The 21,995-nt window shown below is 52.3% G+C and overlaps 2 protein-coding genes across 5 annotated transcripts; one reads left to right on the top strand and one right to left on the bottom strand.

Annotated features, from left to right (window-relative positions):
* Positions 1 to 1,371: 1,371 nt before the first annotated feature.
* Positions 1,372 to 14,475, bottom strand: Nosip (nitric oxide synthase interacting protein). The gene is made up of 9 exons (XM_021634004.2): positions 14,338 to 14,475; positions 5,424 to 5,494; positions 4,901 to 5,006; positions 4,431 to 4,512; positions 2,451 to 2,610; positions 2,245 to 2,369; positions 1,931 to 2,118; positions 1,744 to 1,852; positions 1,372 to 1,475 (listed from the first exon to the last, which is right to left on the bottom strand). The coding sequence occupies exons 2-9, from the start codon at positions 5,491 to 5,493 to the stop codon at positions 1,404 to 1,406; spliced, it is 912 nt and encodes a 303-aa protein (XP_021489679.1). The 5' UTR covers position 5,494; positions 14,338 to 14,475; the 3' UTR covers positions 1,372 to 1,403.
* On the top strand, positions 14,356 to 21,942 carry Prrg2 (proline rich and Gla domain 2). 4 transcript variants are annotated; one of them, XM_021634000.2, is made up of 7 exons: positions 14,356 to 14,487; positions 15,830 to 15,983; positions 16,331 to 16,512; positions 16,687 to 16,726; positions 19,653 to 19,797; positions 20,914 to 21,042; positions 21,343 to 21,942. In XM_021634000.2, exons 2-7 carry the CDS (start codon positions 15,899 to 15,901, stop codon positions 21,359 to 21,361), a joined length of 600 nt encoding a protein of 199 aa, XP_021489675.1. In that variant the 5' UTR covers positions 14,356 to 14,487; positions 15,830 to 15,898; the 3' UTR covers positions 21,362 to 21,942. The 4 variants fall into 4 exon arrangements, with proteins under 4 accessions (XP_021489675.1, XP_021489683.1, XP_021489674.1 ...); XM_021634008.2 differs by having other exon boundaries at positions 14,386 to 14,487; positions 15,869 to 15,983; XM_021633999.2 differs by lacking the exon at positions 14,356 to 14,487 and adding an exon at positions 15,102 to 15,258.
* The last annotated feature ends 53 nt before the right edge of the window (positions 21,943 to 21,995 follow it).

Raw genomic sequence — 21,995 nt, forward strand, 5'->3', positions numbered from 1 at the left:
CTGGAACTCACATTGTAGGCCAGGCTGGCCTTGAACTCATGAAGGTCCATCTGCTGGAATCAACCACTGTACGCACGTGAGCTCCAGCTGGCCCAGCTGGGGTGTAAGGAGCACAGCTGGGCACTTCAGCTTTCTCCCTCCCTCCACCCTCTCCCTCCCTGCATTCTTCCAGGCTGGACTTGAATCTGAAATAATTGTCCTGTGTCACACTCTGGAGTTCTAGCATGCCAGGCCCAGCTTGGATGTCCACGGGCACCTGGCAGTCACTCCTGGCATGTCTTGACCTGTCCCTGGTTGGAAGAGGCACAAGCAAAACTCTCCCCATTTGCTTTGCAAATTTCCCCTGATTTCCTCTTTCTGGTCACTTTAGGTGTTCAGGTAATGTCTGTTGTGTGTGTCCCTGTGTGAGGCCACAGGCCTGGGCTGGGTGTCTTCAGCTATTGTCTGCATTCCTTTGTGAGCGGAGGTCTCACTGCCAGGGAACAGGACGGTGTGGCTGGTCTCTGGTGCTGCGATTACAGGGGTCTGAACTCAGGCCCTCCAGCCTTGCACTTTCAGCAATTGAGACATCGTCTCAGCCCAGCATCTCTATTTTAATCCAGTTTATCTTTGGTTGTTTGGTTTTATTTTTTTTCCTGGGAGTGTTGAAATTCAAATCCTGCATTCAGCCTTTCAATGGTGGTGGCCTCCTGCCCTCTAGTGGCTACAGTCGGAAGCCACTTGACTAGCCATTTAAAAGGCTCAAGTTTTGGGAGGCTGTGTGCTTGACAGTGTCTTATCAAGATTATACACAAGCAGCAAAGATCCAGTGTCCTGATGCGCTCCGCTAATGGAGACACTGACGGTAAAGCAGGAGGGTGGAGAATACGCTCACTCCCCACCATGCCCGGACACACACAAAGTTACAGGAACACTTGCTGAGTATGTGCAATTCCCTGTACAAAAAAGGAAGGAGGGGCTTTCGGTTCTGCTTGGAGCTGGGGGTGAGGGTGGTCTGTGTCACTTCTGAACACGTTTAGGGCGGAGGAAATCTGGGGCACCCTCAGGGAAGTTGGGCTCCTGAGGGGTGTGCTCCAGGTGTTCGGTGGGCAGGACTGCTCGAGGTGAGGTGTGGCAGTGTGCTGGGACTGTGGGGGTCCCTGGGGTGAGGGCACATGGTGGGGGCAGGTCTGTGTCTGGGGAGGGGGTCTCTGCAGTGGATGGCCTGGGCCAGCGCTGTGCCCCGAGTCCTGCACTTCCTGGACAGGTGCCCGGCCTCAGCTCCCGGGCGAGGCTGGAGGAGACTCCGAGCTGAGGGCTGCGGGGTGGAGAACCCCGCACCCCAGCCCTCTCTCTGCAGCTCCTGCCTGCAATGAGAACCCAGACACACAGTTTGCTCATAGGCAGGTTTATTCCGTCATAGCTCACGCCTGCATCACTGGCCTGGACATTTCCGCCTGCAGCTTCACTCCGGAGCCTGCAAAGCCTGTACCGCCCTGAGAGGAGGAGAGAACAAGTTGGAGGGGCCTGATGGGCTGGGCTCCAGGCAGCAGAGGCGATTGCTATGTGGGGCTGGGAAAAAATGAGTTGCAGGACATGGAGGGACACAGAAGAGACTGGATAGGTGGGGTGTCTTTGGGGAAGGGGGCTGAGGTCCCAAGGCAGGGAATTGGGGTGACGCATTAGAAAGAAAAACGCAAGGTGCTGTGGTGGGGGAGGAGAAAGGGTGCGCAGCACGGGCCAGGGTGGGGTAGGGCAGCTCACCCGCTGCAGCACGATAATGTCCCGCTCCGTCAGCGTCTCCCCGTTCACGGGGTCCACCATGTCCTTCCGGATCAACTTCTCGACGCACTCCAGGGTGACCACGGCCCCGCTGCAGGGGAGGACACAGTGCAGAGGTCGGCCAGGCGGCATCCGGGCCCCTCCAGCCCCTTCTCCCCGCCCCACTCACGAGGGCCGCAGCACGGCACAAGGCGTGGCGTTGCTCAGGCTGTCTCGGGTCACCGCGCACACGTAGCGCTCACTGCGCGTGATGAGCCCCACGCGGTCCACAGAGCCGTCCAGCTGCGTGAAGCGCACCGGCGTCAGGTCCGACATGCGCAGGGGCTTCCCAGACATCGGGCAGGTCACGGTGCGGGACTGCGAGCAGAGGCGGGGTCAACAGGGAAGACGGGCAGTGAGGGCCCGCCGCGCGGGCAGTGGAAGGGGCATGAGACGCGGGGCAGCGGCCAGGAGGGACGGGAGCCTGGGACACTGGGAGCTCACCGGCTTTTCCAGCTTGGTGGCCTTGGCCTCGGGGGTCAGTGAGGGAATCCAGAAGCTGGGCAGCGCTTTGTCCTTGTCCTTGTCCTTGCCTAGCGGGCCTGCACTGGGCCCTGGCTGCTCACCATCTGTGGCGGGGAGAAGCTGGGGCACACAACTTGGGAAGCCGCCCCCGAACACCCGCCCAAGGGCAGGCGGCTTCTCCTCACCTGCACCGGGCAAGGCGGCAGCCTTGGGCATGAAGGGGTTGAGGGGCCGGCTCACGATGGCTGCCTCCTTCTCCAGGAAGCCTCGGACTTGGTCCTGGGCTGCAGCTCGTTGCAGCTCTTTCTGCTCTTCCCTCCGGGCTCCCCGCTGCTTCTCATAGGCCTGGGGGAAGAGGAGCCTAGCTTAACACTCGGGGAGTCGGGGGTGGGTGGGGATCCTGGTACCTACTCCATCCCTCCGTGGGAGGGCAGAGCAGGGACTGGCAACTGCTAAGTTGGCCCTGGCACTTCTGAATCTGTGTGGGACTCAGTCTGCCTGCTGAGAGGGTCTTCTCAAGGTGAGACAGGGGCTCACGTAGCCCAGGCTGGTCTGGAAGTTGAACTCAGGACCTTCCACCCACCAAGTTCCGAACCACCACACCCGGTTATCCGGTGGCGGCGGTGGGCCTAGGGCTTGCTTGCTTAGTCGTGCACACTGCGCAAGCACTTCACAGCCGAGCCACAGCTCCAGCCAAAAGGTGACATCATGCAAGTTTTGGCATCTTTAAAAACTCTGTTATGAGGCTGGAGAGGTGGCTCAGAGTTAAGTTAAGAGCACCCGCTGTTCTTCCAAAGGTCCTGAGTTCAATTCCCAGCAACCACACGGGGGCTCACAGCCATCTATAATGAGATCTATTGCCCCCTTCTGGCCTATAGGCATAGATGCAGGCAGAATAGTGTAAAAATAATAATAAATAAATAAACTCAAATAAGGATTCAGTTATGTAAATATGTTTTGGAGAGACCAGAGAAGGGAGGTGTAGCAGCCTGGAGCAGACAGACAGAGCCACGTTTCAGTGCCGCGACCTGGAGGCGTCGGCTTGCTGCATTTGCTGTTGATGGAGATTGGTATATCCCCCGAAGAACCCATCAAGCCTACACAGCCTGGGGGAGTAGAGGGGTCTGCGGCCCTCTCCCCACTAACCTCTCTCTTACCTGGGGTTAAAGGGTTGGTGGAATGGAGGTGGAGGCTTAAACTCCCAGATAAAATAAGGGTTTAAAGGCAAGCACAGCAAGGTGACACTTCTCAAGTGCCTAGTGTGCTGGCCGCACAGCATGCTGGCTATCCCGAGAGCCTGTCCAGCCTCGGGGGTTTGCCTCGGAAGTCTGTTGAGCAGTACAGTGTGCTGGGCTGTGTGACCGGGACAGGTAAGGTATGCCCCTTGCTCAGGCCTGCCTGGCATCCAGAAGGTGGCAAGTGGTCATCTGTGGAGACTCCCTGGTCACCTATGCCTGAGGCCATGAGGCCTCCAACAGGGGGGGCACCGTGATACGGGAGAGTCTGGCTAGCCACTGGGCGGTGGGAGGACAGGGGTCTGGGGAGCAGGCGCTGAGCGTGCCTGAGGCGGGAGGCGGAGAGCAGGGATGGTACTGCAGGTGTGTGGCCTGTGAGGCCCTGGGTTTCACCCCTGGCCCAAACCAAACCCTCAGTGTGTCTCGAGCACCAGAAAACCCGGCTGCAGAAGGAAGGGGGCCAGATCCAGTGTGCTCCCACACAGGAGTGAAGGACACCTCCCAGACGCCAGGGTGATGGGCCTGGACCACAGTGAGCACACAGGAAGATCTACTGTGTCTCCAAGCCACAGCCCTCATTTCACCCTGGTGGGCATTGCACAGATGCTAAGACTGATGCCCACAGACAATGCCCATTTCCACCGCGAGCCTTGGCTAAGTGCCTGGCTGAGGAGAGCCAGGAAGCTGCTCCTGAGGGCTGTGGTCCACAGTGGAGTCTGAGGGCACACACGAGTCACAGGTTCCTGGAGTGGGGTTGGCCCTGGCCTGCAGGAGGTCAGCACAGATGCTGCCTGGGCTGAGAGCTGAGTAAAACTATCTGAATGGGGGGGGGAGTTCCAGGCAGAGACCAGCATCAGTGAAGGCCCCTCCAGAAAAGGAATTGGGATCAGAAACTGCCCCTGTGTCCCTTCACTTCTCAGCCCCTGTCACCTTCATCTGCCGGGCAATCTCCTTCTTCTGGTGTAGGATGTACTCCAAGATCGCCTCCCGTTCGTACAGGTAGCCATCTGGGCTGCAGAGCGGGGAGAGGAAAGCATGGGTCTGGCCAGCCACAGGGCCAGGGCCTCATCACTCACTTCTACGGGCGCACGCTCTCCACCCTGGGTACCACTAAACATCCTTAGGTGACATCTTCCATAGTACTCCCTTCAGCCCAGCTCTTTTTATTTGCTTTTGAAACCTGCAACTCAGGTTAGCTTCAAACTGCGATGTAGCTGAGGCTTGCCTTGAACCCCTGATCCTCCTGTCTGCATTGCCTGAGTGCTGGGACAACAGGTGTGCATTGCGTGGCACGGGCAACGAGCCCAGAGCTTGCTGCCTGCTTGGAGAAGGCACTCTACCCCCTGAGCCAGCCTTAGTAACCGCCATGCCAGCCACCCCTCTGCCCCTCCCCAGCTCACGTGACCACAGGATCATGGCAGGGCTGCAGAGAAAGACAGCAGCAGTCGAAGTCCTTCACGGCGTCCCGGCTTAGCCTAATGTTCTGGGTCCCATAGCCTGAGGCCGCTGGGGGCAGAACAAGGGCGGTGGCCAAGGGATGAGTGGGGACATGCCCTTCACTAAATGCCCAAGACAAGTATGGAGTTTGAGCGGGACCCACAAAGGCATGGCTAGGCCAGCCTTATTCCACTGCAGCAGGGTGAAGAGACCGTGGCTGGCTTCCCTCTCCCGGGGTGGGAACTCTGCTTTGGCTCTCAGCCTTCCTTTCTGCAAAGCTGGTACCCAGGAATGGGGAGGAGACGGAACTGACATGGGATGGTATGTGTCAGAGGACCACATGGGCCATACTGGCTACGGTCACCATCATGAGTATACACAGGGCAGGGGCAGGCCATTCAAAGGCAGAACAGGACAATAGGGGAGAACAGCACGCCCCCACAGAGGGTGATGGCAGGGATGAGAGTAAGGTCCCCAAGACGGTACCTGTGTCCTTCTTCTTCTCATGGTAGGTGTAGACAGCCCCTGCAGTGCAGTTTTTGCCATGCCGTGTCATCCTGTGGGAAGAGGGGAAGTGGCAGGGCTGGGGCGACCCCAGGACACCCCCACAGAACCTGACAACCTCCTGGGCCTATGGTCAGGAGCCCTGTTCCAGGAGCCAGTTCAGCAGCTCAACCACAGCCAGAAACCACCGCGGTGCACGGGTCCGAAACAGGAGAGAGGATGGCAGTGTGCAGCCACTTCCTTTTCTTTGTGAGACTAAGTCTCGATGTGAAGCTCGGGCTGATCTCCAGCTCTACCTGCCTCTGCCTCCCGGGTGCTGGGTTTAAAGGCACGCACCACCGCCACCCAGTACCTTTATCTATCTATCTATCTATCTATTTATTTTGAGACAGGGTTTCTCTGTGTAGCCCCAGCTGTCTGGACTCAGTTTGTAGACCAGGCTGGCCTTGAACTCACAGCGATCCGACTGCCTCTGCCTCCTGAGTGCTGGGATCACAGGTGTGCGCCTTGCACTAGGCTTCTTTATGTTTTAAACACAGTATCTTGGGAGCTGGAGAGATGGCTCAGAGGTTAAGAGCACTGCTTGCTCTTCCAGAGGTCCTGAGTTCCATTCCCAGCAACCACATGGTGGCTCATAATGAGGACTGATGCCCTCTTCTAACGTGCAGGCTATACATGCAGTATAGAACATAATAAATAAATCATGAAGAAAACCCAGTATCTTACTCTGCAGGCCGTGCTAACCTTGAATTCTAGGCAAACCAGGCTTTGCCGCCACATCCAGTTTTTCTTTCTTTTTTGCTTTTTCCAGACAGGGTTTCTCTGTGTAGTTCAGGCTGTCCTGGACACACTGTAGACCAGGCTGGCCCTGAACTCACAGCAATCCAACTGCCTCTGCCACCATGTCCAGGTCACACATCCAGCTTACAAAGTTCACACTGGGGATCCAACCCAGGGCCCTGCGCTAGGCGGCGCTCAATGGACTGAACGCACCCCAACTCTCGGTGTGTGCTTTTCACCTCTCAGCTTTCCGTTACTAAGCCCAGGTATGTGCTAATGATCCTGGCATTTGGGAGGTGGAGGCAGGATAAAGAGCTCAAGGTCATTCTCATCGACACTGTGACTGGGAGGTCAGCCTGGGCTATATGAGACTTGGCTCAACAGACAAAACAAGTTCCCATGTAGGAACATTTTGGAACACAACTGAAACCTTGACTTAAAAAAACAATCAGCCAGGAAGTGGGAAGCACACCTTTAATCCCAGCACAAGGCAGAGGCGGGCAAATCTCTGAGTTGGAGGCTAGCCTGATCTACAGAGTGAGGTCCAGGACAGCCAAGGCTACACAGTGAGACCCTATCTCAAAAAACAAAACAAAACTATATTTTTTTTAAGTTCTGGGTCCCATGTGAAGTTCTAGGACAACCAGGGTTACACGAAGAAACCACATCTCAAAAACCAAAAGAAAGAAAGAGAGAGAAAGAAGAAAGGAAGGAAGGAGGGAGGGAAGGCGAGCGTGTGTGCCTGCGTGTTCAAAAGTGCACTGCGAGCATGCAGCGTCTGCCGTCACCAGAAGAGGGCGACAAATCATCGGAGTGGGAGCTACAGGTGGCTGTGGGCTGCCCTGTGGGTGGCTGGAACCTCACCCAGGCCTTCTGGAAAGGAAAAGCAGCAATCACTACTCATCACTGGGCCATCTCTCCAGCCTGAATATTTTAAAAATCCATCATTATCTTTGAAAACAGAGCTGACATAATCCAATACACCTCTGATACTTTCCACCATTCATTTGAAACACATACACATAAACCAAAAAAGGTGTTTCAACAAAAATGAATTTTACATCTTTTTTTTTCCATGAACTTGTAGTTTCACCATTTCCCACTTTAACCTAATGTCATCCCTTTGTGTTTAAAACTGTTTTTGTAATCACTCATACTTCTCTGCAATAAAAAATATATAGAGAATTCTAGAGATGTCACAACATAAAACTTCTAGAACTGCAGCCCCAGGGGATCACTCTCTCTCTCACTCACACACACACAATGTAACAAACGAACTGCTTATTTAAAAATAAACAGTCCAGTCGCACAGAGAAACCCTGACTCAAACAAATCCAAGCAGTGGTTACACACATCTTCGATCCTAGCGCTTGGGAGGCAGAAGCAAGCTGATCTCAGTGAGTCTAAGTCCAGCCTGGTCTACATATTGAGTTCAGGACAGCCAGGGCTTGTTATACAGAGAAACCATCAAGAAAGAAAGGAAAGAGAGAGAGAGAAAGAAAGAAGAAAGAAAGAAAAGACAGAGAGAAAGAGAAAGAAAGAAAGAAGAGAGAAAGAAAAAGAAGAAAGAAAGAGAAAGAAAGAAAAAGGAAGTGAGAGAGAAAGAAAAGATAAAGAGAGAAAAAAGAGAAAGACAGACAGAAAGAGAGAGACAGAGAAAGGGTAAGAAAGAGAAAGAATAGAAAGAGAAAGAAAAGAAAGAGAAAGAAGAAAGAAAGAAAGAGAAAGAAAGAAGGAAGAAAGAAAAAAAGGCAGGCAGGCAGGCAGGCAGGAAGGAAGGAAGGAAGGAGGGGAAAAGAAAATGTAAAAAAGCAAGCAAGCCAGGCCTGATGATGTAATGTAATGCAGGCCTGCTATCTCAGGTCTTGGCCTGGGCAACAGTCATCTCAAATGCAAAATGAGAGCTGGGACAGAGCTGTAACAGAGTACCCGGGTTCAACCACAACACTGCAAGGAAATCAAACACACAAAACCATGAAAAAAAAAAAAAAAAGGTATGAGGGTCTGAGAAGGAGGTTTTCTGCAGTGTGCCAGGGGCAGGCAGGGGCCTGAGAGAGGTTAGAACTTTCTCTAGTTTTGAGTATGATGACGTACACCAAGTTAGAAGCCACTGGGCCACAGTTATACTCTGTTGCTCTGTGTGAGTGCTCCAGGAGGAGATGAACTGGGGCCCTAAGAGCAGTGGCCCACACCTGCAATCCCAGCACCTGAGAGGCCGAGGCCAAGTTTTATACCAGGTTCCAGAACAGCAAGGGCTGGGAGGGTCCCCGTCTCAGAAAACCAAACCACAGGCCCACGAGATGGCTCAGGGTGGAGGCGCTCTCTTGCCTTGCAAACCTGAGGTCAGTGCCCTGTAGCATGAAAACAGGAAGGAGAGAGCCAGAGGCAGAGCTGTATGATCTTGGCCCATGTGCTTTATCGGAGAGGCTGCACACACCATTTTTGAAAACGGAAAACAGAAGAGAGAACTAGGCAGGGGACCCCGCCTCCTCGGTGTCAGTCTCCACCTGCCGAGCAGGCATGTACTGCGGCTGCGGTCTGATGGTGGCATGACAGCCCCCTTTAAGCACCTGTGGATAGACAGTGCCGTCTGCAAGGAGCAATCAACAGCACTATGCCCAACGGTTCTCCATAGCAGGTCTCAAGAAGCCCAGGCTGGCCTCTGAAGCTATGAGACTGACGATGACTTTGACCTTCCTAGCCTCCTGCCTCGAGTCCTAGACATGACAGGCAGATGCCACCAAGCCCAGGACTGGAGAGATGGTTCAGTGGTTAAGAGCAATGGCTGTTCTTCCAGAGGTTCAACTCCCAGCACTCACGTGGTGCTCACAACTATCCATAAGTCAATTCGGAGGCTCTGGTCCCTCTGCTGACTTCCCTGGATATCAGCCACACCTGAGGCACACACATGCACATTCAGGCAAAATACTTAACAAAAAATAAGGTTAAGGTTAAAATTTTTAAAAGACAAAACTTTTTTATTTTCGAGACAGGGTTTCTCTTGACTGTCCTGGACTTGCTTTGTAGACCAGGCCGGCCTCGAACTCACAGAGATCTGCCTGCCTCCGCCTCCCAGAGTGCTGGGGTGTGAGCCACCATGCCTGGATGATAAAACTCCTTTTTAAAGATTTATTTCTATGTGTGTGGGTGTTTTGCCTGCATGTATGTCTGTGCAACACATGCGTGCCTGGTGCCTGCAGGGGCCAGAGGGCGGAGGGGTCAGATCCCCTGAAAGTGAAGTCATAGTTTTTTCTCATACCTTCACCACTGGGGCCCAGCTGAGCTAGCCACTGTCAGCTGAGAAGCGTTGTCCCTAAGCCACAAACAGAAGACAGTCCAGCCAATAAAGGCCCACAGCCCCTCATCAGCGACCGCAGCTTTGCCTTCCTGTGTGTCTGTGTACCACCTGTGTGTCAGCAGCCCAAGCAGGCCACAAGAAGGGGTCTGATGCCCTAGAACTGGAGTCACAGACAGTGGTAAGCTGCCATTTGGGTGCTGGGAACTGAACCTAGGTCCTCTGCAAAACAACCAATGCAGTCACCACTTCAGCCCCGTACCCGTGGCTTTTGCACTGGACCTGGATTCAGTTCCCAGCACTGACATGGTAGCTCACAACCACCTGTAACTCTAATTCCAGGGAATCCAATGCCCCCTTTAACCTCCAGAGATCAGGCACACACATACATACCTGCAAAATACTCATAAAATAAATCTTTACATAGAGTTTTTGGCCAGCCACAGCTACATGGTGAAACACTCTCAAAAAAAAAAAATAAAATAAAATAAAATAAAAAAAAATGGAAGGAGATGACTCAGGGAGTACAGGGGCTTGCCACAACACCTGATGACCCGAGTTTGATACCAGGAACCCACATGGCGGAAGGAGAGAACAGACTTTGGAAAGTTGTCATCTGACCTCCATTAGGATTAGAGGCGTGCACCATCATGCCTGGCCCTAATTCTGAAATTCTGAACACCTCTCTTCCCTGGTGTCACAGCAATATGCAAAAAATCTGGAGGCCATGACAGGGGCTGTGTGACACTCCTGGCTCCTTGGAGTGTCAGTCACAGGCAGGCTGGGTGAGCAGGTCGGGATGACTTCACACATACACAAAGGCTAGGAAGCACACGCCAGCGATGAGGACCCTGACCTTGAGAAAGATTACAATGAAAACCAGCACCTAAAGGAGCTCCGCGGGTGGAGGCTCAAGTCCGGTGGAAACTTCTGTCTAGGACAGCGGTTCTCAACCTTCCTGACGCTGTGAGCCTTTACTACAGCCCATGTAGTAAAGTTGGGGGGCCCCAACTGTAAAATTGACTATAATCTTGCTGTTAGGGATCATTACGTAAATATCTGATACACAGGATATCTTACATGCAAGCCCAGGGGGTCACGACCCACACGGTGAGAACTGGGTTTCTAGTAGCCCCTCTGGTGAGTGTGGTTCCTCACAGTAAGTCAAGACAAAGTTCCTGTGTGCTGGGCATGAGGTAAACTCACATCTTCAAAACAAGCACTAGAGCTGCACAGAATTCTAGCAGAGCAACAAGAAACTAAAATTCAGATCTGAGCTGGGCGTGGTGGCACATGTCTGAAACCCCAACAATGAAGGAGGCAGAGGTGGATGTGTCTCTATGAGTTTGGGGCCAGCCTGGTCTACAAAGCAAGTCCAGGACAGCCAAGGCTACACAGAGAAACCCTGTCTCACAAAAAAAAAAAAAAAAAAATTCAGATCTGGGGGTCTGGAAAAATGGCTCAGCAGCTAAGAACACTGGCACTTCTAGAAGACCTGACCGGGCTGCAATGCCCAGCGCCCACACGCCAGCTTACCACCCTCCATAACGCCAGGTCCAAGGTCTGCAGCACTCACAGGCATCACACGGAAAAACACCAATGCACATAAAATAAATACATCTTAAGAAAGTCAATATCTGGTATCCTATGTCTGTCACCCAGCTACCTGGGGGGGGGGAGAAGTAGGAGGGTCACAAAATCAAGGCCAGCCTCAGCTACAGAATGAAGTTAAGATACGGCTGGGAAGAGTAAAGATGACACCCTGGCCCAAAACAAAATGTCAAAGGAGTGCTGGAAGCCAGATGTGGTGCAGACCTCAAGTCCCACACTAGGGAAGCAGAGGCAGGAAGGTGCCCTGGACAAATGTCCTTGAGTCTTGTTCTCAGGGTAGGCATGCTAATGAGGGAAAGGTGACACTCAGAGGTAGCACTCCAGTGCTCAGGGCCCCAAAATCTTTTCTGGATGCAGGCAGCACCCAGATGTAATGGAAGTTTTGGTTTCTTTGTAAACTCAGTTATGTTATATAAGTATGTTTTTGTTTTAATCCCAAGTGTGGGATTTTAGTTGGGCTTCACTTTGTCCACAGTTGACATTTGTCTCAGGTGGGGTGTGGACTTTCACAGCTGCTAATGGCCTGCCCCGTAGGGCAAGGGGAGAGGCGTGGTCTAGGGCTCTGAGGATATAAATATGAGAGCCCAGGAAGAAAGGGTGGTCTGCAGTGGCAGCCGTGGTAGCATGTGGTGAGTGGCGGTTTGAAGAGACCAGAGACAGAAGGTGAGGCGGTTTGGAGCAGACAGAGAGAAATGCTTCTGAGTGCAGCAGCTTGGAGGAGACTGCTGGCTGAGTTTGCTGTTGACGGAGATTGATGTAGCCCTAAAAAAAAAAAAACTATTGACCCTGAACAGCTGGGGGAAGTAAAGGGGTCTGCACCCCCTCTTTCCACTAACTTCTGATGGCTCACAACTGCCTGTCACTCAGCTTCAGGGATAATACAATGCTTTGTTCTGGCCTCTGTGGGCACCCAAATACAAGAAAGACACACTCTAGATTTCATGACCACACACATACACAAAATGAAGAGCCAGTTCACATCCTATTACAACCACATATAACGAAGCAACAAAGTGAGAATGAAGAGGGGAGAAGCCTGGAGACAGAAAGACATACACACACACACACACATATACACATCAATGCATAAATGCTGAGGAGGAAGTTCTTCAGACGATCAACATAATCACTGACCCCCAGATTTTACTTCCGCTGAATAAGAGAACACATCCATCCAAACCTTGAAAACAAATGTTCAAGGCAGCACCACCTGTGACAGCCAAAGAGGAGAAACAATCCCAAAGAGCCATCAACTGATGGAGAAATAAAATGTGATATATCTCATATGACAAAATACTATTTGTCCACAAAGAGGGTTTCAGGCTATAACAAGGAGGGACCCAGAATCAGCATGCTGAGTGAGAGCAGCCAGGCATAAAAGCCCATATACATATGACTGTATTCAGAAAAAATGTGCAGATTAGGCAGATTCATAGGAGTTTAGAGACTGCCAAGGCCTGGGAGTGGGAAAGACAGAGGAAGTGGCAAAGAATGTGGAACGGGATTTCTTTTGGGGGTATTAAACATGTCCTAAAATTGTTTTGAGACAGAATCTCATGTAGCCCAGATTGGCCTCTGAGTCTCTATGCACCTGGGAAGCCTGAACTTCAGAGTCTACAGCCTCTACAAACGATTCCTTGTAGCAGGTTACTACCTTGTGCCCTTGGAGGCCAGAAGAGGGCACTGACTACCCTGAGATTGCACGGATCACAGGTGTGCTACCACGCCCATAGAGCACGCTCTAAAATTGTTAGTGTGATGTCAGTACAACTCTGTGAATATGCTACAAACTGCTGAATTGTCTGCTTTAAGTGGGGAAAGTACATATTATGTGAAATTATATCCCAATAAAGCTCTCTGGAAATAAGAACAGCAGGAGCTAGGAGTGGTGAATGCATGCTTGTAATTTCAGTACTGGGCTGCCCCTGTCTCAAAACAAAACAAAACAAATTAAGAGGCTGGAGAGATTGTGCAGTGGCTAAGAGCAATGGCTGCTCTTCCAGAAAACCTAGGTTTGATACCTAACACCACTATCTGTAACTCCAGTTCCAGAGCATCTGATGGCCTGCTTCTGGCCTCTGTAGACACTGCATGCACACAGAGCGCATAATCATAAAAACTGGCAAAACGGGCTGCAGAGATGGCTCAGAGGTTAGGAGCACTGGCTGTTCTTCCAGTCCTGAGTTCAATTCCCAGCACCCACATGGTGGCTCACAACCATCTATAATGAAATCTGGTGTCCTCTTCTGGCGTGCAGGTGTACATGCAGACAGAATACTGTATAAATAAGTAAATACATCTTTTTTAAAAAACTGGCAAAACACTCATTCACAGAAAATAAAAGCAAATCCTTTCCCTTTCTTTTTTTTGGGGGGGAACAGTGTCTCACTATGTAGCCCCAGCTGGCATGGAACTCCATATGTAGACCAGGCTGGCCTCAAACTCAAGGAGATCCACCTACCTCTGCCTCTCCAGTGCTGGGATTAAAGATTTGTCCACCACATCCAGCTTAAATAAATCTTAATCTCCCTACAGAGACATATAGTGAAATTTGATGGCAGCCTGGACTACATGCAACCCTGTCTTTAAAAATGGGGTGGTGGTACACTCCTTTAATTCCAGTACTCAGGAAGCAGAGGCAGGCGGATTTCTGTGAGTTCGACGCCAGCCTGGTATGCAAAGCAACAGGTCTACAAACTGCCAGGACTACTACATAAAGAAATCCTGTCTCGAAAAAACAAAAAAACGAAAGAAACAAAAACAAGCCAGTAAACAACAACATAAACATATGCATATATGTGTTTATATGTGTGCGTGTGTATGTGGCTGGGCGTAGTGGCGCACGCTTTTTAATCTCAACACTTGGGCAGACGTTTTGGCGGCATCCTCCACCATTATCTGCAAACAGATTAACGAATCCTGTCTTAACTCTCACTAATTCAGAGAGTCCCACGTTCTTCCCTGCACTGGGCCAGGTTGCTTTTCCATGAGGAACTACGTTTTCTAAGAGCTGCCAGGATGAGGGTGACATGTTAGAAGGAATGCTGGGAGATGTAGTTCAGCTTCCAAACCAGGGAGTCCAAGAGCGCTCTATTAACGATCAACAGGAAGTCGGAATGCTAATCCTTATCCTACATTCCTCGGAACTCCAACTAATCTCCCACAAAAAAAGGAACTTAGGGACGCGACCCCTCGCCGCCTGCAGCTCACCTCACAAACGGTTATCCGACTTGTTGTGGCTTCAACTGCGTCCCGAACCGGAAGAGTACTGTTTTTTCACACCACTCCTCCCACTTCCGCCAGGTAGTAGAAAACGGAAATAACACTGCCCCTAGTTTCGGAGGCGATTCTCCTGGCTTGGTAAGTGCTTTCTTCTTTTCTTCCACCCCCCGGAAACCTGAGCGACAACTCGAAGGTTCCGGTGGGCGAAAGTGGCTTAAATATCATAACCTGTACTAGACATTCCCCAGAGCGGGGCAGTTGCTTTGAGTCTCTTTAGATCTGAGTTTACGGACTTACTCCTTCGCCCAGAGATTCTGATACCCACTCCCCCAAATATATACCTACTTTTTTTTCCCCCCGTTACATCTTAAGAGACGATTGAGAACTCTTCTTTGCCCATTTTATAGAAAGAGCAATAGTCAAAGATCACGGGGCCAAGCTGGTCAAGTTACCCGCAGGAAACAGATTTACTGTTGTACCGCCCATTCTAGGGACCAAAACATTCCGTTCCCACCAGTTTGTAGATCTCTAGAGACCCAAGATGTATTTTCGGGGCTCTGCCAAGCAAGTTGTCTGTAAAGAGAGACCCAGGCTGGGAAAAGAGGGAGGAGCAGACTCTAATAAAGCCCCTAGAACCCTCCACAGTGTAGGAAAGCCTTACTCCTGTGTGAGGCTGTGTCCCTGAAGACCTTGGTCCTATGGTTCCTTTAAATACTTTGTCCATTACCTGAGTCCCTCCCAAAGCAGGTAATCAGTAGCCCCGCCCCCTGCCATTAGCCGATCGGGCCTAGTTACTGAACTGGAGCACCCCTCCTCCCTCTCCCCTCCCCTCTCCCCCACCCCTTCGTACAGCGGGCTCCTGCTGGCCCAGAGGGTCTTCATTAAAGGGGAGGCAGGGTGTCTGGGCAGGTAAGTGAATGAATGCTCCCAGAGAAACTTGGGGGCGGGGGTTCTGGTGTCCTGATTCTCCAAACCATTGGGATCTAGAAACTTGGGATTCTAAGCTCTAGACCCTAGAGCCCAGGGCCTGTCTCCCCCTGGCCCCCAAGCCTTCAAGACCTAGAAGTATAGAACCTGGTCTGTCCTGTAATCTTTGATCTCTGAGGGTGGATGAGGCAACAACTGGCAGAGGGAGGTTAGCTTGGAATGGAATCTGCCGAGTTGGAAGGGATCAAGACTCAAGACGAACCTGTTTAAATGCCTACTATGTGTCAGATTTGTGATGGGTGCTGGCTGAGGTATAGAAAAAGATAGCCTCAGCAACTGTGTGCTTATCATTGAGAGAGCGCTGTCACCTCTGAAATCCTCCTTGGACATTCAAAGACTTGGTGTAATGGGCAAGCAACTTTGCCACCTGACGACAGAGTCTCTTCTAAAGCGGCAGATGTACTTTGAAATTTCAGATGAGTTGATAGACACCCATAGTATCTGACATGGGTACAGGCTGAGGGCTTGCTTTTACCCTCATTCATGACTGCAGAGTCCAGGCAGGAAGTCCTTGCCTCCTACCTCCACTCAGGCATTTGTCATCTGGGAGTCCGCATAAAATATGAGGGGCCATCCTTCCCTGTTCTTAGTCTACGTGGGATTGGCCAACTGTCTGGATACCTTACCTCACAGAGAGCAAAAGCAAGGTGAGTGTTTGGGGAAGACCCTTGCAGAGGTTTAATTTCTGCCTTCCTCTACCCAGGATATTTGCTGGCTTCCTGGAGGCCAGCCCTTCTCCCTCAGATCTAGGAAGTCCAGGCCCCATCCCTCTATGCCTCAGTCTCTTTCCTTAGACTCACAAGCCCAAGCCCTAGCTTTCCTCCTTCAGAAATGGAATTCTGGACTCCAGTCTTCCCTGTTCATACCCAATGGTCCAGACCCTGGCCCTCCTTGCTCAGACCCAAGCACTGGCACTCACCCTTAGAACCCCAGCTCTTTATCTTCTTTGTCCTCAGTCCTAAGGACTCTTTGCTTTTGACCCTGATGTCTTTAGTTCCTGACATCTTCCTGGATCCCCCGAAGGCCCAGAGTCTCCTAGTTTACCACAGGCGTTTTCCCCGAGCGAACCACTGGGACCTGGAGTTGCTGACCCCTGGGAACCTGGAACGGGAGTGTATAGAGGAGAGGTGCTCCTGGGAGGAGGCCCGAGAGTGCTTCGAGGACAACACACTGACGGTGAGGGTCTCCCTGCCTTCTCCAGGAGTTAAGAGTCTCAGGCATCCAGCCTTCACCTCCCTCTTCACCTCCCTGGGGTTTTAGAAATCAGGGTGGACTGGTTATGTGTGCGGGCAGCCCATGACTTTCCATGTTTAGTTGCTGTTTTTCCCTTCTCTTCCCCTCCAATCCTAGGAACGCTTCTGGGAAGGCTATAAGTACAATGGCAAGGGAGGTGAGTGGTGCTCGGGCCTCCTGCTCCATGTTGGGAAGGGGCCATCGGTCCTGAAGTTCAATCCAAAGTCCCCTCAACACACACAAGGCCGCCATCCCTCAAATCCCATGCTGTCCAGAGAAGCCTGACAAGATGTTCCCTCCTTTTCCACTATGGCCCTTGTCTGAGAAACCCAGCACATTGCTTTCACACTCACAGGAGGGAGACGGTGTGGGTGTGGGTGGGTGGGTGGAAGAAGGGATTATTGTCATGGGGCCCATCAGAGGGACAAACTCACTTGGGCCCTGCTTTGGAGTCCAGAGCTCCAGCTCCTTACAAGCATCTTGGTTGCTAGTGGGGCTGTTCCCTAGCAACAGAGTTAGGGCAGGAAGCCTGGCCATTCTCACCTGTCCAGTTTGCCTACCCCAGCCCCTCCTCTTAGTTCTGAAGCCCTCATCCTGGCTTGAGCCTTGTTGCTAAGGGGGGCTGCTCCTTAGCAACAGGGCCCTGGCCAGGCCAGACAGAGGAAGCCAGAAGCACTACCTGGCTGGTTCCCCTCCCCCATAGCCCCATGCCAGCCACAGCCTGCTTGGTTGCTAAGGAGGCCTTCTCCCTAGCAACCATACCTAGCTAGAGGACCAGGGCCTCCTGCCCAGCTGGAGGACCCCCTCTGGGCACCAGCTGCCCCACCCCCTCACGGCCTGGTTGCTAAGGGTGGATGCACCTTAGCAACAGGCCCTAGGTCTGTACAGTGGAACTGGTTGCTAGGGGAGATAGCTCCTTTTCTACAATCCTAGCAAGACCTAATGGATCACCTGAAATCTTCCAGACTTTGGGGGACCTGTCTTTTTACTGTAAGCCAGAAGTTCTGGTGGGGGTGGGGATGGAAGGTAGCCAGATCTGAGGGCTCTGGCCTTGGCCATTCAATCCCAGCTACTCCTGAGGCTGAAGGAGAAAGATTGTGAGTTCAAGGCCAGCCTCTGCTACATATCAAGTTTGAGGTCAGCCTGAGACTGCCTGTCTCAATAAAACAAACCCAAGAGCCAGAGAGATGTTTAATTTGGTAAAGTGCTTGCCATGGAACCCCAAGGACCTGAGTTTGAGCCCCAGAATCTACAGGAAAAAGCTGGACATGCTGTTGTGCCTCTAACGCCACTGTTTGAGAGGAGAGATAGGAGAGACAGGAGGGCTCACTGGCTAACCAGCCTGCCTAAATCAGCGAGCCTCAGCCTGATAAGAGAACCTTTCTCAAAAAAAGAAAAAAAGAGGCAGGCCAGTGAGATGGCTCAGCAGTGAGACTGATGACCCGAGTTTAGTCCCCAGACACCACGTTGTACAATGAGAGAACTGGTTCCTGGAAGATGTGCTCTAAACACCTGTGGCACACAGGTCCCCCACACAGACGCACACATATAAATAATTAAAATTTCAAAAATAGCAAAGTAGATGACTCCTAGCAGAAAACATTGAAGGTTGAACTGTGATCACTGCACGCACACACACACACACACACACACAGGTGCCTATTTTCTAAAAATCAGTACAGGCTGGAGAGAGGTGGCACAGCAGTCGAGAGCGCTTGCTGCCTGGCAGAGTACTGGAGCAGCCTAGGGGCCAGCAGACACAGAGGGTGCAATGCCTGCCTTTGATGTCTGTGGGCACCCCCACAGGTGTACCTGCCCCTCCCCTCCCCCGTCACAGCCACAAATACAGTAAGAAAACCGCTCTTTAGGCAATCAGCACAAGTCTGGAGAGATGGCTAAGGGTAAGAGCACTTTCTGCTCTTGCAGAGGACCTGGGTTCAATCCCTCACACCGACATGGAGGTCACAACCATCAACTCCAGATCTCGGGGGTCTAACGCCCTCTTCTGACCTGTTATGGCACCAGGCATGAATGTGGTGCACATACACATAAAAGAAATCTTTCTTTTAAAGCCGATTCATTCCTGTCATCCCAGAACCTGGGAGGCAGTTCCCTGGTGGTGGCACATCCCTGTAATTCCATCTGTAACTCTCCAGTTTCAGGGGGACAGCTCCGTTCTAGCCTCTGAGGGTAACAGGCATGCACGTGGTACACAGATACATGCAAGCAAATCACTCACACACATTTAATTTATGTGTGGTGTGTGTGTATGTTTAATTCTACCTGGGCCATGGTGGCACATGCCTTTGATCCCAGCACTTGGGGGGCAGAGGCAGATGGATCTGTGTGAGTTCAAGGCCAGCCTGAACTCTACAGAGAGAGAGTTCCAGGATAGCCAGGGCTGCACAGAGAAACCCTGTCTCAAAACAAAACAAAACAAAAACCAAATGCAAGCAAACCAAATTGAGAATGTCGCCTTTTGCTTCCCTAGTTTGTTAAAGGGGTCTGTGACCTTCGTCGGCACAGCTTCGTGTAAGTTCGACACCTCAGTATTTCAGGGTGTCCCACAGTTCACCCGTTAAGTGAAGACCTTCTGTCCTTGTAAATGTTGAAGCCTTCCTATGGAATGGCCCTTTCTCTTGTGTGCCACTGACACAGTTCAGTTTAAGCAGAAGATGCACTTCCTCTCTTCCTGCCCTTCCCTCCCCAGTGGTGGGGACGAGGCCAGGGCCTTAAGTATGATGCCCAACTGGGATCCCCTGAGCTGCATCCCAGGTTCTCTTTTCATGTCTAGTTTTGTGACAGGGTCTCACCTACTTACTCAGGCTGACCTTGAATTCACTATCAGACTTCCAAAATGCAGTCCTCCAGCCTCAGCCTTCCAAGTAGCTGGGATGACAGGTCTGCGGTCCTACTAGACCCTACTCAGATCTCAATGAATTTTCACCAGTTCATGGTAGGGTTCATGTTCCCATTCGGAAGAGCAGGAAGGGACCTCAGATCTGCCTGGGTTCTCAGGCTTGGGGAGAGGAATGGGAGGTTGGAGGTGGTAGCCCTGAACCAGCAGTAGCCTCTACCCACAGGGCGTGGACGCGTGGACGTTGCAGGGCTGGCAGTGGGGCTGACCTCTGGGATCCTGCTCATCGTGTTGACTGGCTTGGGAGCCTTTTGGTATCTACAGTACCGACGGCGGCGTCACCTCAGAGCCCAGGAGTCCTGTCTGCCTGAGTAAGGGGTCTTCCAGGAGGAAGGGACGTGAGAGAGGAGGGGGAGGAAGCTTGATCTCAGAGGGCTAAAGGTTGGGGCAAGCGACCAGTGAAGAAGACTCTGGAGCCAGGTATCATGCCGATTCATTCCTGTCATCCCAGAACCTGGGAGGCAGAGGCAGCAGGATCTGAATTGTGAATTCAAGTTTAGCTGGGACTGAGGATGCCCTGTGTCCTGGGTAGGGTAAGGTCCATCAAGATGGCGTAGGGGTTTGACCCCAAATTTGACAAGCTGAGTTCTGTTCAGGGACCCACATTGGTGGGAGGAGTGTTGGCTTCTGATCATCCTTTGTGTGTGGGCATGTGTGCACACACACAGAATACATAACTGCAATTTAAATGTAAAAATACAATATAAAGAATGGATTTGGAAGCTGGGTGTGACAGCTCACACATGCAGTCCCAGGGCTTGGGCTGCTAGGCATAAGGGTTGCTGATCATTTTGTTTTTTCAAGACAGGGTTTCTCTGGGCGGCCTTAGCTGTCCAGGACTCACTTTGCAACCAGGCTGGCCTCAAAGTCACAGCGATGATCCCCTGCCTCTGCCTCCCCGAGTGCTTACAGGCGTGCACCACTGCACCTTAGGAAGCCATCCTAGGGAGTTCCGGAACTCAATGTTTCTGTGCTGTGTTCCTGTCTGTGTGGACCTACTGAGCTTTGTCTGTCCCTGTCTTCTGTCGACGTGCTGTTTCTCTGGTGCACCTATGTTTCTGTGGATGAGTGTCCACTCGGGTTCCTTTACGCATCTACCTGTCCATGTCTACCAGGGGTGTCCTTTTCTGGGCCATCTCCCTTCCACCTGTCACCTCCCGCTCAGTGGGTCGCTTGGTCTGTAATCCTTTGATAAGGTAGGTTTCTTTTTATTCATTTCTTTTAAAGTTTCATTTTATGTGCCTGGAGCCATCGAGGTCATAGAAAGGGCTTTGTACCCTCTAGGACTGGCGGTACAGATGGTTATGAGCCGCCATGTGGGTGCTGGGAATGGAACCTGGGTCCTCAGCAAGAGCAGCCAGTGCTTTGTGCGTGTATCTCCAACGCCAAAGTAGGGTTTACGCTAACCACACTTTTTCTGTCCCTAGGACCGGGCTCATCATCCCTCTGAGTCCTCCGACGCCCCAGTCTCCACCCTTACCCCCAGGCCTCCCTACCTATGAACAGGCTTTAGCAGCCTCTGGGATGCACGACGCCCCTCCGCCCCCTTACTCCAGGTATCGGCTTCTGGCGGGGTAGCGCAAGGGAAGGCTCGGCGTGGGAGGGGCGGATCCCACGGGCCGGGCTTAGGGCTTTGGGCAACCTACATGGGGCGGGGCTTGCAGGGCAGGGCCCGCCCCACGCAATTGTCTACAGGGGTGTGGACCAGCCTTGCTGGAGTGCAGCTTTTCAGGAAGGTGGGGCTTGTGCCTGCAGGATTGAGGATTGGTTGAGGCACCAAGGGCGGGTCGGTGTGGTCCAGGGGGGGAGGGGGCGTGCTGTTTGACTCTGCATCTTACACTGCCCACCCCTGGTAGCCTCCGAAGGCCTCACTGAAGACCTGCTGCGAGCGCGGGCTCCCCGAACTGTGCCCCTGATTCATAGTGGATTCCGGAAGTCGCCGGCTTCTTCGACGACGGCGCTTCAGTGTGTCCGTGGGGAGTCAGGGTCGTCGGACCCTAGGTCTACCATGACACACGTGTTTCCGTCGGGCACGGATACGCAAGTCCCTGACCATCCCGTTGCCGAACCGGTGCCCCTGCCCCTCGCGCGACCCCCCACCTCTCCTGAGCAGCCTCCCTGCCTCGGAGTGGGCAGGACTCTTGGGAAACTCGGACCAGACTTGACTCGACCGTGTCCCCACCGGTGCCGCGGGGCGCGTACACGCAGGGAACCGTGCACCCGCCCGACTTGGTGTATTTTCCTACTCGGGCACAATCCAGCATAAAGGTGGGGGGTGCATTTGCAGTGTGCTGTAAGAGCGGTGTTGCGTTTGTGCTCACCCGGGGAAAGGAGTTGAGCTGAGCTGCCCTCTACCTAAGAAGAAAACCTCTGGAAAAGGAAGGGGGGAAGGACCTCCCCACACAAAAAATCAAAATTGAAACAGTGCGAGAAAAATAAAAATGCGAACGAACTGAGCCCCGTTCCTGGGCGCATCTGTGCGCGGTGGAGCTCAATTTCTGTACAGGCG

Source organism: Meriones unguiculatus, chromosome 1, assembly GCF_030254825.1.
Source record: "Meriones unguiculatus strain TT.TT164.6M chromosome 1, Bangor_MerUng_6.1, whole genome shotgun sequence".
Classification (NCBI taxonomy): domain Eukaryota; kingdom Metazoa; phylum Chordata; class Mammalia; order Rodentia; family Muridae; genus Meriones; species Meriones unguiculatus.

Bases quoted from the DNA above. Each gene is read 5' to 3' on its own strand.
- Prrg2 (XM_021634000.2), top strand. From the start codon at position 15,899: ATGAGGGGCCATCCTTCCCTGTTCTTAGTCTACGTGGGATTGGCCAAC. The intron at 15,984-16,330 runs GTGAGTGTTTGG...TGATGTCTTTAG, and splicing joins TCACAGAGAGCAAAAGCAAG to TTCCTGACATCTTCCTGGAT. The intron at 19,798-20,913 runs GTAAGGGGTCTT...TTCTGTCCCTAG, and splicing joins CAGGAGTCCTGTCTGCCTGA to GACCGGGCTCATCATCCCTC.
- Nosip (XM_021634004.2), bottom strand. From the start codon at position 5,493: ATGACACGGCATGGCAAAAACTGCACTGCAGGGGCTGTCTACACCTAC. The intron at 5,007-5,423 runs GTACCGTCTTGG...TTCTGCCCCCAG, and splicing joins TGAGAAGAAGAAGGACACAG to CGGCCTCAGGCTATGGGACC. The intron at 1,853-1,930 runs GTGAGTGGGGCG...CCTCCCCTGCAG, and splicing joins TGTGCCGTGCTGCGGCCCTC to CGGGGCCGTGGTCACCCTGG.